A 15,272-nucleotide genomic window follows, 5' to 3' on the forward strand; every position below is an offset into this window, starting at 1 on the left:
ACGAGACTGGATGAGAGCACCAAAGGAGTGAATGCAGATAGAAAAGAAATTCCAAGGACTGAGCCTTGGGATGCTACAAATTTAATGGTTGGGGACAAGAGGAGAAATCATCCAACAAGACTGAGAAAGAGTGTGTGTGTGTGTGTGTGTGTGTGTGTGTTGGGGTGGGAGGAGGGGATAAACTAGGAGAGTATGTTGTCCTGAGATCCAAGTAAAGAAAGTGTTAAGAGGAGGAAGTGGTTGGCTGGATCTAATGCTTCTCATGGGTCAAATAAGTTGAAACTGAGAATTGACCATTGCATTTAGCACAGTGGAGGTCCATGGTGATCTCGGTAAGAGCCTGTTTGGTGGAGTGCTGGGAGCAAAATTCTCACTGGAGTTCATCCTATTGCTTCTCCTCTCCCCCTCCTTCCTCCCTGAACTAAGGAGAAATCAGTGGTACCTGAAGAACATGGTTGAGTGTGAGGGAGGCATGGTTCCTCAAAGGAAATTCAGAGTCCTAGTACCAGAAGAAGGGGAAATGGATTCTTGGCAGACAATACAGCAAATGTTCACTTTAGCTAGAAATAGCCTGTTTCTGTCCTGTGTATCCTATTTACAGTCTCTAGCATCAGTTCTCTGTAAAGATTTTTAGGAATGGAAACTTTTATAGGAAGGCATATAAACCCCTGGTGCTGATAGACCATCCAGATTGCAGACATTTTCTCTGAAAGAAAAGCCAGAGGCCCTACAGGGCTAGGAAGTGTGTTCTTTTACAAATGTGTCTTTCTCAGTGAGCTCACTCCAGGATTCAGACTGTGAAGATAGCCCAAACCCCAGGCTCCTAGTCACTGTTACACTTTCCAGAACTGCCTTATGGTTTCATGTGGTATATCTGTTTGCAAAATCCAGTGATTTGGAGGACTTTACACTTTAAGAGAGGATAAGGGCAGGGTAGGAGTAGGAAATCACAATTCAAACATGGTCTAGATATTTCTGCATTTGGCATTTTAAAAAGACTCAGTGAATGTTAGTGCTGGAAGGGACTTGAGTATTCTCAAATCTCTTCATTAAAACAGAATTAATTACATTGCTGTCTTTTAAAATTACACAAATAATACAAGTTTATTACAGGAAATTTGGGATACATAAAGAACAAGTAAGAAAATTAAAATTCTCTGTAAGCTCACTGTTCATACCTCTTTGTCATGTCCTTCTCTTGTTCTCTTCTTTCTCCTACTTTTTATTGTTTATTATTAATTTTTTAAAAATTTGGAACCATGTTTTTCATACTGATTGTAATCTTCTATTTTACTTCATAATTTGTCATGACAATCAAATGGCTTTTACCGTATGATTTTTAATGACTGCATATAGTATTCCATCATTTGAACATATACCATGTACTTATTTAACGATTACCTTTTATGGAATATTTAGGAAATTTCCAAATATTTTACTATTATAAAAACTGTTATGGATCAATCTCAGTGCATGTCTTTGGAGATGTCTTTAGGATAAATTCCTAAAAGTAGAATTTCTAAATTGTTCTCCAAATTACAGCAGTATCTGAGTGACAGAAACACTGACGTCCTGAGTTAGGAAGGAATATGCCCAAGTTACTCAGCTGGTCAGTGGCTGAGTGTGTTTTGGAGTCCAGCTCCCTGTCTTTTGAGAGACCCTTTTCCTTGACACCATGCTTCCTGTTACATTTCAGCTTCTTGTTAGTGATGTCCTGCAGGAACCCTTAGACCTTGATGACATATAAATTTTTCCTGCAAACTGTGTGGCTCCCACTCATGCCAAACTAGTCCTCTAATTCATCTGTGGGTGTGAACTCTGAACAGTTAGAGACACCTTTTTTCATGAGAGACGATGGTGCTCCTCAGATACCTTTCCCCTTTAGGGTGATAAATATTTCTTTATTAGTCAAGAGCCATACCCACTAGACATTTCCTCATACACATGAAGTGTTCCTGAGGTTTCTCTGACTTCTTTTTGCCCTTACTGTTTACATACTTTCTTTCCAAAATCCTGCTTTACAGTAGTGCTTCTCGATAGGAAGGCCACCTTTCAGTGGACTCCAGTGATTGAGTCCCCCTCCTACCCGAGTTGTGGTTCACTTTGACTCACCCCAACCCATCCAACCAGTTGGCAGAAACACAGCAAGGCCTACACATTGGAGCAAGTTGTACTGGTGGCTCTTCCATAACTGAGAAACTTTTAAAAGGCAATGGCGATTTGGCCAATTCTTAGCCTATAAGACCTTCCCCAATTTACAAATATATTTATTAGGTTGAAGCTTTTGAAACTGACAGTTTTGTACAGTCAAAAATTGTCAAGTATTGGCAATTTCTTATGATTCATCCTAATATATAAAATGATCCTAGATGTCAAAAATATGCTATAGAAAGCATACCAGTTACACATCTCAGAATATCCCCAAGATAGATTCCAGAAGGTCTGCCACTGACCCCTGAACACCCAACCAGGGCTGTGTTTCTCACATATCAAAAGGCAAAGTTTTTTGTTTTTTTTAAAAAAATGTCAATTGTTGAAGAGGTGGCCCAAATTGTTGGCGAGATTGTTGGCAATGGGTAAACTTTTTTAGAGGGAAATGTGGCTATAATTATTCAAAGCCTTAAAAATGTGTACACTCTGACCCAGAACATCTACTATGAAAACTCACCCTAAGTAAAGCAGCCTGGATGTGTGCATAGATGTGCCTTCAAGGATATTTATTAGAGCATTGTTTGTAATGGTGAACAACTATAAATAACCTAAAGTAATGTATATGTCTAGGTGAAACAACCAAATAATTAAATGATGTTGTGAAAGAATTTCCAAGGACAAGAGATAAAAAGCACTGTTGGGAGAAAAACAAGTTATAAAGTTAAACAATCAAGACCCATTTTGTTAAAATATTTAATAAATGTAGACATGAAATATACACAGGAGGAAGACTGGCAAGATATATAGTGAAATATTAAAAGGACTATTTATGGGTGATCAAAAGAGTGAATTTTATTTTCCTCTTTTATACTTTTCTGTATTTTCCAAATTTTTAGCAGTAAGCATATAATATTTTGCAATCATAAAAAAATCTGTCATGGAAAACTTTTAACGTTAAATGAAAAGTAACTAATTGACTAGTAAAAAATTAAGCAGGTAAGAAATATACATGAATTTCAAATAGCAGAAGCAGGTGAAAATAAGAATGAAAGTGAAATGAGGAAATTATATTGGATTAAAAAAGAACATGTGTTTACAAAACTGAAAACTGTTAAACTCTTAACATATGGGTATAGTAAGGTTTGCAACGATGCTCCTTTGCCTGCCTTGTAAATGAAGTTTCCCAGCAAAGAACAACAGCTCCACTAGAGGACATGAGGAAATCAAATAAGTCTCAAAGCAGAACAGGCCTTGATAACTGCCTAGTTCAGCGGCTACAGGAATTTTTTTTTTAAATAAATTTATTTATTTTTGGCTGTGTTGGGTCTTCGTTTCTGTGCGAGGGCTTTCTCTAGTTGCGGTGAGCAGGGGCCAGTCTTCATCGTGGTGCGCGGGCCTCTCACTATCGCGGCCTCTCTTGTTGCGGAGCACAGGCTCCAGACACGCAGGCTCAGTAGTTGTGGCTTACGGGCCCAGTTGCTCCGTGGCATGTGGGATCTTCCCAGACCAGGGCTGGAACCCATGTCCCCTGCATTGGCAGGCAGATTCTCAACCACTGCGCCACCAGGGAAGCCCAGGAATTTTAAAATTTGATGGACTGGCAGGATTTTTCTTTTTAAAAAGTCAATATCAATTTTTACCAAAGTAATACATGCATATAATTAAAAGTCAAGTTTAATAATCATAGCAAAGAACTGCAGTCACCCATCCCATCACTTTCTACCCTCCCCTCACCCTTAAACCCTATTCTCTAGAGTAGCCCTTTACACCTTTTTAGGATTTCTTTTGCCATTTGTGCTTCCTCTGCTAATTTAGATGTTATCTGTTGCTTTCTATTGTGGTAGCTGAGTACTTTGCTTTCTTACATTCCCTCAGGGTTGTCCTCTCCATACCACCTCTATATAGTGATATCACAATTTTTGGTTAAATCAGTATCCAATATTTACCTTAGCATGTCTAGGTAAGTATTGTTTGTGCCTTAGATTTCCTTTCCTGTACAACTTTTCATTTTTGCTGGTGTTAATAAGGTCTCATTTCTTCATCTATGTCTCTAATAGTAATTTTTTTTGCAAACCCTTTGATATAATTTCCTACATAGTAATCTTTTCTTTTTTGTCCCTCTTCTTTTCCTGTCTGTCCTTTTTTAAATTTTTGTTTATTTATTTATTTTTTAAGGCAAATCCATTTATTATTTTTGGCTGTGTTGGGTCTTCGTTGCTGTGTGCGGGCTTTCTCTAGTTGCGGCGAGCAGGGGCTACTCTTCGTTGTGGTGCACAGGCTTCTTATTGCGGTGGCTTCTCTCATTGTGGAGCATGGGCTCTAGGCAAGTGGGCTTCAGTAGTTGCAGCAAGCGGGCTCAGTAGTTGCAGTGCCTGGGCTCAGTAGTTGCGGCACGTGGGCTCTAGAGTGCAGGCTCAGTAGTTGTGGCCCACGGGCTTAGTTGCTCCATGGCATGTGGTATCTTACCGGAGCAGGGCTTGAGCCCGTGTCCCCTGCATTGGCAGGCAGATTCTTAACCACTGCACCACCAGGGAAGTCCCCCTGTCTGTCCTTTTTTAAAACCTCCTTTCTGAATCTGTTGTCCTGTTCTAGTCTAAGCTGGCTGCTCTCCTGGCCAGCTGCAGAGTTGTCTTGCTGGGCTTCCCTTGACCTCTCTCCTGTGTTGATTCTCAGTTTGTATTATATCTCTTCCTCTTTCTATGTTCACTACCTCATTTGGGTGGAGCATACCCTTCAGTAACTTCCTGAGAAAAGGTGCATTGGAGGAAAAATGTTGAGGCCTTTGTGTATCAGAAGTTTGAAGTTCAATGCTATTCTTATTCCCAATTATTTTTATATCACTTGTTCCTCCCACCCCACCCCCTGTTTCCAGGAAGCATTTAGGATTTTTTTTTTATCCCTTACGTACTAAAATTTATGCTGATGTACTTTGGTGTGTGTTTTTCATCCATTGTGTGTGTTAGGCATTCAGCCCCTCCCGTCTGGCAACTCAGATCTTTCAGTTCTGGGAAATTTTCCCATATGGTTTCTTTGATAATTTCCTGCCCACGATTTTCTCTGTTCTCTCTTTCTAGAAGGCCTATTAGTCAGATGTCTCTCTTGTGGTAATAATAATTTTCATTTCATTTGTTTTCTCTCTTTACTCTTTGACAGTTGGCTCTACCTTCTAGGATATTTCCTCAACTTTATCTTTGAACCATTTGTTAAAATTTCTTATTTCAGTTATTATAGTTTAAATTTGTAAAAGCTTGTTTTTATTTTCTGATCTCTTTAAACAAAACTGTACACACTTTTGGTCTCATAGATGTAATATTTTCTTATTTCTCTGAGGCTAGAAATTGAAGCTTTCTTCTGTTTCCTCTTTTTGTTGTTTGTTTTCATTTCTGTCTTTCCTGTTGAAGACTTTCTTTTACATATTATTATTATCTTCACACAATTCTATCCGGTTGATATTATTATTATCCTCATTTTATAGTTAATGGGTCTTAGAGAGTATATTATTGTTTTATTTTTCTTACCATGGATGTCTGAAAAAGTCATCATGGACCAGCCACATCCACAGTCCAGCTTCTCAATCAAGTTGGATTCTCTATTGAATCCTTAAAGTTTCTTCTTACCCTCCTATATTTTACCTCCCCGCAATACCCAGAGTCAGTTGTCTTACTATATTAGACAGCTCTGTTAGAAAGATCTGATCGTTCTAATGTTTAATTGAAACATTTCTCCTTCCCTGCATTTTTCCTCTGACATTAGCACTAGTTCTGTCCTCTGGGCCATAGAGATATGGACCAAATCTAAATGCCCCTCCATAGGATAGTCCCTTAGATATTTGAAAGGTTACTGTCATGCCTCCTCTGTGTCTGCCATTCCCCAGCCTGAAGAGGCCTAGTCTCTCCTACTGTATTTCACTCTTTTGTCAAGCTCCAGTTGGCTAACATTTTGTAAGGTTTTGGATCAGCTCCTAGCTGTCGAGGTCTCACTTTAAGTGTAGTATCTGTAACTTAATGCAGACTCCAGATGTGCTTTGAAACACTGAGCCTTGAGTGGGATAATCTCATTTTATTTATATTTATTTATTTATAGCAATTAAAAAAATTTTTTATACAGCAGGTTCTTATTAGTTATCTGTTTTATACATATTAGCGTGTATATGTCAATCCCAATCTCCCAGTTCATCCCACCACCACCCTCCCCCGCCACTTTCCCCGCTTGGTGTCCATACGTTTGTTTGTGTCTTACCATTGGTTTAGTTTTAGCCTGGGAAGTTTCATGTGCATCTTTTCCTAGTAGGTGATAGTTTTGATAAGTTTCTCACAAAGTTTAATTTCTGGGCTGCTTTTGATTAGTGTTATGGGTTTTTTTTTTGTTGGGTGTGGGGAGGTGGGAGATCAGGGAGATGGGGATGCAGGGAGGTGAGGGGTGAGGGGAGGTGGGGATTCAGGGAGGTGAGAAATGCAGGCAGCTGGGGGTGTAGGGAGGTGGGGTCATGGAGCTGAGGGGTGAAGAGGTAGAGGGTGCAGGGAGGTGAGGGGGTACAGGTGGGTAGGGGCAGGGAGGTGGGACACAGAGTCTGCATCTAAGTCCTGTCTCCACAGGTCACCTGATTATTGCTGGAAAGCCTCTGTGAGGGTAGAGGCTCAGGGTTTGTTGCCAGGACTGAATAAGAAAGCCCATGAAAGCACTCATTACAGTGTCAGGAGGACAGCAGGCACCCAACAAAAGTTAGGTACAATTAAGTGAGGTGAAGTTAAGACCTAAGAAATGAGAAGGCAGAAACTGGGGGAGGATGTGGCAAGGGGAACATACAGCAGGAAAAGGAAACAGCATATGCCAAAGTCCTGCATTGGGAAGAGGCTTGGTTCGCGTAAGGGACAGGGAGGGTGTCGGGGACGGAAGTGTCTAGTGAAGGGTTGGGGGTGGGGGACTCTATGTTAGTTACTGTTTTAACTTCTTAGGATTTCCTTTTCCAGGCCAGTTGCACTTGACCTTGGATAGTATTAACCCCAAACGGAGGTGCTAAGGTGATATTGAAAAATGGAAAGATCTTGTTAATGTAAAGTGCATAAATAAAAAGTATAATATGCATATTTGAAAAGGAAAGCACAACATAAATAGGGTTGTTCCAGGCACCATGTTGAATGTTTTGTACACATTACCTCACCAGACCTTTGTAGTAATCTTAAGAGATGAGAACTACTGTTATTCCCATATTAGAAGTGAGGAAGTGAGGGCAATGCCTCGTATAACTAGGAGGGCCAAAGGTGAGATGCAGACCTAGAAATGCCAGACTCAAGGCTGGCAGTGTTGTTACCTAAAGAAATGAAGCTCACCCATTACACTTCGTGCTAATTATAGCTGATATTGTTGAATGGAATTATCTAATTTACTAAGGTATAATGCATCTTTCCCTTTTCTCTAAGAGAGCACACCAAACATTAAAAAAAAAATGTATTTGATAGGTCAAGGTGATGACATTGACATTCTGAGTATTAATTTTTATGGTTCTTTACGAGCAGTGATTAAGTCTTATTCATATTTATATATCCAGTACCAAGCACATTCCAGGCAATCAAATATGATTCATATCCATGTGCGCATGAGTATATGAATGCACGCATAATTAATGGATGAATGAATGGATGAAATTATAAGACAGTAATGACTATTAAAGTTTTTAGGTCTGTTGTTATTTTTAGACTTATTTGCCCCTATACTAAATCCTAAGTAGACTGCTTTGCTCTATGAGCTCATATGTCTGCTCTTTGTACATTTTTTCCCTCCTGTCAGTGTTCTAAATGGGATATCCGTAGACATGAGATATGCCTGCAGCTCTGCAGATGGGAGAGAGTGAAAGGAAGTTGCCCTGGTTAGTTCAGATCATCATGTCCAAGGGAGAGGAATAAACTCATGTTTGATCCAGGCCATGGCCATATTTAAGGGTTTTGATCTGAGGTGTGGAGTCCAGCTCCAGCGGCATCAGGGGAGTACATTCTTGGTCTGTAGCCAAATCGTCAGGTAGGGAGATCTGTCTGCGTGAGCACCAGGGGGACATCAGAAGCTGAATTTAGATCCTACTTGAAAGGAGTGGACTGAAACCAGTAGAGGGAGTCAGCCCCCTACCAATTTGGTTAACATATATGGCCAGACTCTAGTCCTGGAGTGGAAATGAAATGTAGCCAGACAGACTGGTATACACTTTGGGATGGATTTAGCTAAAGAAGTTTTTCCAGATTCTCCCAAAGGGGAGGTTAGAGTCCTTCCAGGGCACTTGACCCCAGGCATGGGAGCAATCATGGTTTTTCAGACGCTCTCCCGCTAAGGTGAAAAAGTTCCTAATATGTTCCAGGACTTAGGTGGGGTTGCTGCTCAGGATGAAAACCAATCATATCTTTACCAGAGGAGGGCAAAGCTGGGCAGGGGCAAACAGAGAGGGACAAATTGCTGCTGGAAGTTCAGTGAGTAGGAGCTTCTTTCTCTTCTTTGGACCTTCTTCCCTCTGGCTTCTTAATGTCTTTCTCAAAACACACTGCTCTGACGTGTGTAGCTAATACTGCAGAGATAGTGCCATGAAGGCACTGATCTGCAGCGACCTATAAAGGACTTAGGTTGTGCCAGGCCCTATTAAGTGCTTGACTTTCACTACCTCATCTACTCCTACAACAGCCCTTTTTGTCCCCAACTTTATGGTTGATTTATTGAGTGAAGAACTGAAAATCACTTTATGGGTGGTACATTTCCTTTGTGCATCACATTGAAAGTGAGATGTTGATAAACTGGGTGGGTGGATGTGTCCAGAAAGGGGAAGGATCCAGAGGCCACGTTATATAAAGAACATGTGCTGAAGCGGGTAGGGACATGAATGTGACTGGTACTAATATGGTAGTTCCAAGAAAAAATTGGAAACTTGCTCCTGGTCAATCAGGAAGTTTAGCCAGAGGACTTTAAGGGACTATCCAATATTGGAGGAAAGGGTTATTATAGGGCCATTTGGGGAAGTCCTGGGTCTTAGAACAGACAGTCATGAGCAGGGAGGAAGAGAGAGAGAATTTCCCTGTTGCCTTACTGACTTCATCCTGCATTAGTTCATCTAAACACTTCCTGTTTGTTTGTTTCTCCACAGTCTTTCTATTGTTTTATCTATTTCTGAATTGATTCCCTGAAAGCTCTAAGGATGCTTTTTTAAAATTTTTAATTTTTTTAATATCTTTATTGGAGTATAATTGCTTTACAATGGTATGTTAGTTTCTGCGCTATAACAAAGTGAATCAGTTATACATATACATATGTTCTCATATCTCTTCCCTCTTGCATCTCCCTCCCTCCCACCCTCCCTATCCCACCCCTCCAGGCGGTCACAAAGCACCGAGCTGATCTCCCTTTGCTTTGCGGCTGCTTCCCACTAGCTATCTACCTTACGTTTGGTAGTGTATATATGTCCATGCCTCTCTCTCACTTTGTCACAGCTTACCCTTCCCCCTCCCCATATCCTCAAGTCCATTCTCTAGTAGGTCTGTGTCTTTATTCCTGTCTTACCCCTAGGTTCTTCATGACATTTTTCATTGCAGCTCTATTTACAATAGCTCTAAGGATGCTTTTTAAAATTCTGGTCCTCTGTATCACAAATCCTATTGGTTTTAGGATTCTTGGATGATAGTGGGAATGGCGAGGTGGAGACATAGAGAACATCTAAGATAAAAGGACACGGGGCTGGATGTGGAAGCCTTGTACTCCCAGCCACGTACAGATTGGACAATTTCCCTTGCTGTTTAGCCTCAGCTTTTACATACCTGAAAACGGGATTTATGTATGTGTGTATATGTATCCTCTGTGTCCTAGAGAGTTTTTCTGAGGATCAGAAAAGAGAGTGGACGTAAATGTGTTTGCAAACTGTTGTTGAGACCATCAAAATGTAAGGTTTTATGACTGTCACTATTGCTATTGTGACACTGCCATTTGCTGAACCTCGTTTAATTTGGAAGCTCCCTAATTCACAGTGATTTGTGTAGTGGGGTCATTACCACGTTGGAGCCTTAAATGGAGACTTTATCCACGATTCCTGAAAGGTCAGCCACCCTGGAGTCACATGAGAACAGAAAGCAAATCTTGTTTGTGAATTGGCTTCAAGTACTGTCAGTTTCAAATGGAGGTCTTGGGGGGTCCTTGGCTGGCACATCAAGGGGGCATTTCAAAGAAAAGAGGCTAAACCTTGACTAGACCTCAGAGCAAATGTGCACTCTTCTCTTTGCTACTCCCTTTCTAAAAAGGAAAACAAATTCTACTTACTTGGGTGTGTGTAACTTATGTGTATCTGCTTATTCTGATCCTTTTTCCCCAAGCCTTCCTTTGCTTGTTCCATTTTATACATGGTATAATCTTCTAACATGCCCAATTTTTATAAATATCTTCTATTTTAGGACTTTCACAGTATTCCTAGAAATTTTGCTTAAGTAGCACTGTGCCTTCTCTATTTCATAGGTCCCCATAAAAAACCCAATATCCATTTACATTCTTCCTAGCATTTTGATGGTAGGAAAAATATCTGAGTTTATTTTTAGGGCAAGTCACATAACAGAAAGGATAGCAAATATTTGTGGTTGCCTTGGGAACTCAGTTTCTAGATATTGCTGATTATGGAAAGGAGGAACAGATTTGGAGATGGGACAATTTGGGGATCAAGAAATAGAACAGCAGGAGGCCCTGGAAGAGGGTGGAAGGAAGTAGAAGATCTATGTAAAAAATACAGGTTCCTAGTCAAATTTTTTTTCTTTTTGTCTGTTTCTGATTACTGTATACTGCCTTCCTGAGGGCAGAATATGGTGGGATGCCTTAATAACCAGGTGATTTTCTTCTTCAGTTTTGTTTTTTTGTTTTTTGTAGGAAAGATCAGGATAGCAATTTGACTATTTGCCAAATTGTCCATAAGACAGAGTATCAAAGGAAAGAGACACTGAAGCCAAGAAATCCTGCTTTTTGTATTCCTGGATCTTTCTTGGAACAGCCCATCATGCGTGACATCTGAAGATACAGCACCAGCTGCTCATGAATACAAGTTCCTTAGAGTACCCAGACTTCATGGGAGCACTAAAAACGTATTACGTGGTTTGTTGCCAGCATTTCCCGCACTGACTCTCACCAGCAACTCTTCACTCTGGCCAACCTCAGAGACATGGGGACTGCTGTGCGCTCTGATGTCTTATGTAGAGAGTCTCATGGGCTAACTGCAGGTGTGAAGGCCTGGAAAAATATTCTGGCTTTACTCCCCAGCCACCCCAAGACCCTGGTAGACCCAGGAAGTGGAAATTCTGGAGACCAATACTTGTATGGCCTTCTGAGTTGCACACTGCATCTGACTTGCTGTTCCCCCAGGAAACAGTTGATATACACCCAGAATACTGAGGGCCTGTTGGAAAGCAGCCCTAGGCCTCAATGTTCTTCTCCTGGAGCTGGCAGACAATGAGGAGAGAGGGGAGAGAGTTACTTGTTGGGAGAGGAAGTAAAGCTGGAGGCTGGGATGTGGTTAGAATTCAAGCATCAGGATCTGCAAGGCTCCAAGGCTCTCCCCACTCCATTCCATCAGGCCAGATTAGGATGGGGTGTGTTGCAGGGAGTTTAAGCCTAAGGGAGTGTGTATGTGTCAGGCACAGATGACACGGACTGGGTTCTTTTTTTTTTTTTAATTAGTTTACCATTTTTTAATAGATTTATTATTTATTTATGGCTGCGTTGGGTCTTTGTTGCTGTGCAGGCTCTTTCTCTAGTTGCGGCGAGTGGGGGCTACTCTTCGTTGCGGTTTGCAGGCTTCTCATTGTGGTGGCTTCTCTTGTTGCGGAGCACGGGCTCTAGGGTGCGCGGGCTTCAGTAGTTGTGGCTCACGGGCTCTAGAGCGCAGGCTCAGTAGTTGTGGCGCATGGGCTTAGTTGCTCCGCGGCATGTGGGATCTTCCCGGACCAGGGCTTGAACCCGTGTCTCCTGCCTTGGCAGGCAGATTCTTAACCACTGCGCCACCAGAGAAGCCCCGAACTGGGTTCTTTTACCTGAGGTTATAGGAGTTGACAGGCCCATACGGAGAAGTCAGGAAACACAAGTAACAGGCTCTATTGCTGCATATCACCTGGAATGGGGGCCCCTTTGTTGCGGTTGTAGTGCCAGCTCACGTGAATGGACAGCTACTGTGGAAGTCTCCCCCTCTGATCATTCTTGCATGGCAAAAACTCCACTCTTCTCTGATTCTGTTCTCTGTTCTGCAGCATCTGCTGCAGTAGCTGGACAGCTCTCCTTTGTTGTCACTAATTGATTTCAGGAGGGTCTCTTGTTCCAGGCCAACTCCATTGATCTTTCCCCCAAAAGAAGGTAGAGTAGGGTATTCAAACATTCAGATGAACTGACTTCCAATCCTAGTTCTGCCTCTTACTAGCTATATGACCTCAGGTTGGTAACTTAACTTCTCTGAGTATCAGTTTTTCCACCGGTACAATGGGATTAATATTAGTACTTAGTTCATAGCTTTGTTATAAATATTAAATGAGATCATGCAAGCCCAGCCCACACTTTGGCTCAAGCAGCAGTTGCTGGAACAATCTTTTGTGGCCAAGATCATAAGGTCACAGGACTGGAAGGTTAGTCACAAAACCCAACCTAGCAACTTATGAGACAGAAACCATCTGTTGCAACTTTTCTCAGAGGATGGCTATGTAAACTGGCTCCACTTGGCTGAAGGAAGTGGGTAGGTGGTAGGTGGGAGTGGCAGGGATAGAAGAGAAAAGAGTTAAATGATTATCAGTTCCTCCTGGTGATTAAGAGCATAGACTTCCCAGAGTCAGACAGGCTTGTGTTCAAATTCCAGCTCTGCACTCAGTGTCTGTGTGACCGTGAGCACACTACTAGACTCTCTGCCCCCCAGTTTCCTCAAGCGCAAAGTGGGCTAATGATATCTACAGTGTTGGAGGATTTCGTGAATAATGCATGTAAAGTGCTTAGCACAGTGCCTGGTACCCAGCAAGCACATAACAAGTGATGATGAACATGACTGTGAGGATGACGGGAGCTTTTCTGGTCTAGAGTCCTGCTCTTTCCACCTGAGGAGGTGGGAAGGAGACAGGGTAGGTACTGGGCAAAACTGGGTGCTGGTGAAGTAATAGATGTGTTAACTGAGGGCCTCATTTCTGAGCCACTCTTCTACTCCTGTTCCCTTATGTCCTCCCACCCTGCTGCCCAGTGCCTGGGAGCTGCCTAAAGCCCTTTGCTCCTAGACCATCCCAAGGGGTGGTTTGCCCCTCTCCTGTCTATACTACTTCCAAACTCCTATTCTTTCTGTTCAGCTATGCCACAGCCAGGTTTGGGGAACACAGTCCATCTCAACAATTCACTCTAAGGTGTGAAGGACCACACAACTCCCTTCTACTTTTAAGGTCACCAGACTATTTCTTCTTTAACTCCTCCAAATTGGAAATTAGTTGAGTGAGAAGCAGTGGAAGGTAGAGGGTTCTTAGAGCACAAGGCCCTCCATATTGCCCTGAAAAGAACCTGAAAGCCAAACCTGGGGAAAGGGGCAGGATCAGCAGGAGAGGAAGAATGTGTGGGTTCCCTAACCTCCCTACTGCATCCCGCTTCTTTGCCTGAGAAAGTGAATCCTGATTCTAGAACATGAGGCTAATGTTGCTACCCAAGGGAGAGGGCAACTCAGGACTGACACCCACCAAGCCAGGGTCAGCCCTAGATTCTGGCTCCCCATACCCATTGTCAGCAGCAAAACTGGCTCCTAAAAGCACCAAATCCTGGGAGGAAAAGTATCAGCAAATGCTAAAGTGACAGGAATCTTTTCATCCACCCTAGACTTTTCTATCATAAGAAAAAGAGGAACCTTGGAATTTTGGGAAATTAAAATTTTCAACCCCATTTACAGATGTAAAAAGCCTCTGGTTACTCGGGTATTGCATATTTGATTTTATATGTAGATTACAGATGCAGTTATGTCATCCCAGTCGTTTAATTTACAGTTCATTTGGCAGTTTCTTATACATTATTCGATTAAATTTAATCATCTTAACAACCTTGTCAAGTAGGTATTACCATTAATCCTCATTTTACAGCTGAGAAAACAAAGGGTGAGAATGTGAGTTTCTCAAGATCCCAGATCCGGTAACCTCTAGCTTTTGTTTTGCTTTTGTTTTTTGATTTAGGTGAGCGACCAACGTTAGAATGAACTGTAGAAATGTGCTGGGCTACGGACTTTGCATCTTCCAGTGTCAAGCGTAATAAGCTATATTAATTTCCAGGAAAAGAGCTGAGAGAGAAAAAAGGAGACTAAATCTATGATTCATGATACACCTTTTAGGGAAATTTGATCAGTCTAGTATTCCAAGTTTTATTTTGACCATCTTCTTTTTTTTCTTTTTCTTTTTCGAATCAAAGTGTAACCTATTGAAATAGACATGCTGCTTCTACTCTACATAAACATGAAGCTCTATATCTTACAAAGAGCTTAGAAGGATGGACCTCCTAATTAATTAAGGGCCACGAAGTCTATTTCTTATTTAAAGACACAGATGTTTTAGGATGGGGAGCGAATGTTAAAGATAACGTTTGTCTATATCAAAATACAAAGAAGCATGAGATTGGTAGCTCCATGAAGGGCTTTGGGTGAGAATACAAAGGAGAGTGAAAAGGACATTGTTGTATGAGAATAAGATAAGCCACCCCAGTCAAGTGGAGGCTTTGGATGAAGTGTTTTTCTTACAAATTACAAAGCAAGGACAGGAGCAAAATAGACCATCAGTGGAATATTTCAACTAAGGGAGGACTTGGTACACTGGATATGCAAATTATTAGTACAGTATTTCAAAGATATTCTACCACATTGTTTTGGAGAAGTTGCTTAACCTATCTCATTTGCATTTTTCTTATCTGTAAAACAGGGGCTAAAACAGTACTTAACATTCAGGACCTTTAAGATTATTAAGTGAAAAAAAGTTATGTGAAGTGCCTACTATAGTGCCTGGCCTGAAGAAGGTCACAATAGATGTTGGCAACCCTGTCCTCCACTATCCCCCACCACAACCCTGTATGAAATTCTGAAGCACTATAACTTTATGTAGACATTTATTGGAAATATAATTTTCCAA

The 15,272-nt window shown here is 41.5% G+C and overlaps 1 protein-coding gene across 6 annotated transcripts in view; it reads left to right on the forward strand.

Annotated features, from left to right (window-relative positions):
- The window catches only part of ENTPD1 (ectonucleoside triphosphate diphosphohydrolase 1), a 111,651-nt gene that overhangs the window by 42,368 nt on the left and 54,011 nt on the right, over nt 1-15,272 (forward strand). Inside the window, exon 1 of one of the 6 annotated variants that reach the window (XM_022569238.3) lies at nt 10,858-11,375. The exons of 4 other annotated variants lie outside the window; for them this stretch is intronic. In XM_022569238.3, the coding sequence (XP_022424946.2) occupies nt 11,318-11,375 (58 nt within the window). In that variant the 5' untranslated portion in view covers nt 10,858-11,317. Of the gene's footprint in view, nt 1-10,857; nt 11,376-15,272 lie in introns of those variants that run through there. One more of the 6 variants, XM_022569236.3, reaches the window with a different exon arrangement.

Source organism: Delphinapterus leucas, chromosome 16, assembly GCF_059928025.1.
Source record: "Delphinapterus leucas isolate spDelLeu-1000000601 "Yukka" chromosome 16, BTC_Dleu_Yukka2, whole genome shotgun sequence".
NCBI classification, from domain to species: domain Eukaryota; kingdom Metazoa; phylum Chordata; class Mammalia; order Artiodactyla; family Monodontidae; genus Delphinapterus; species Delphinapterus leucas.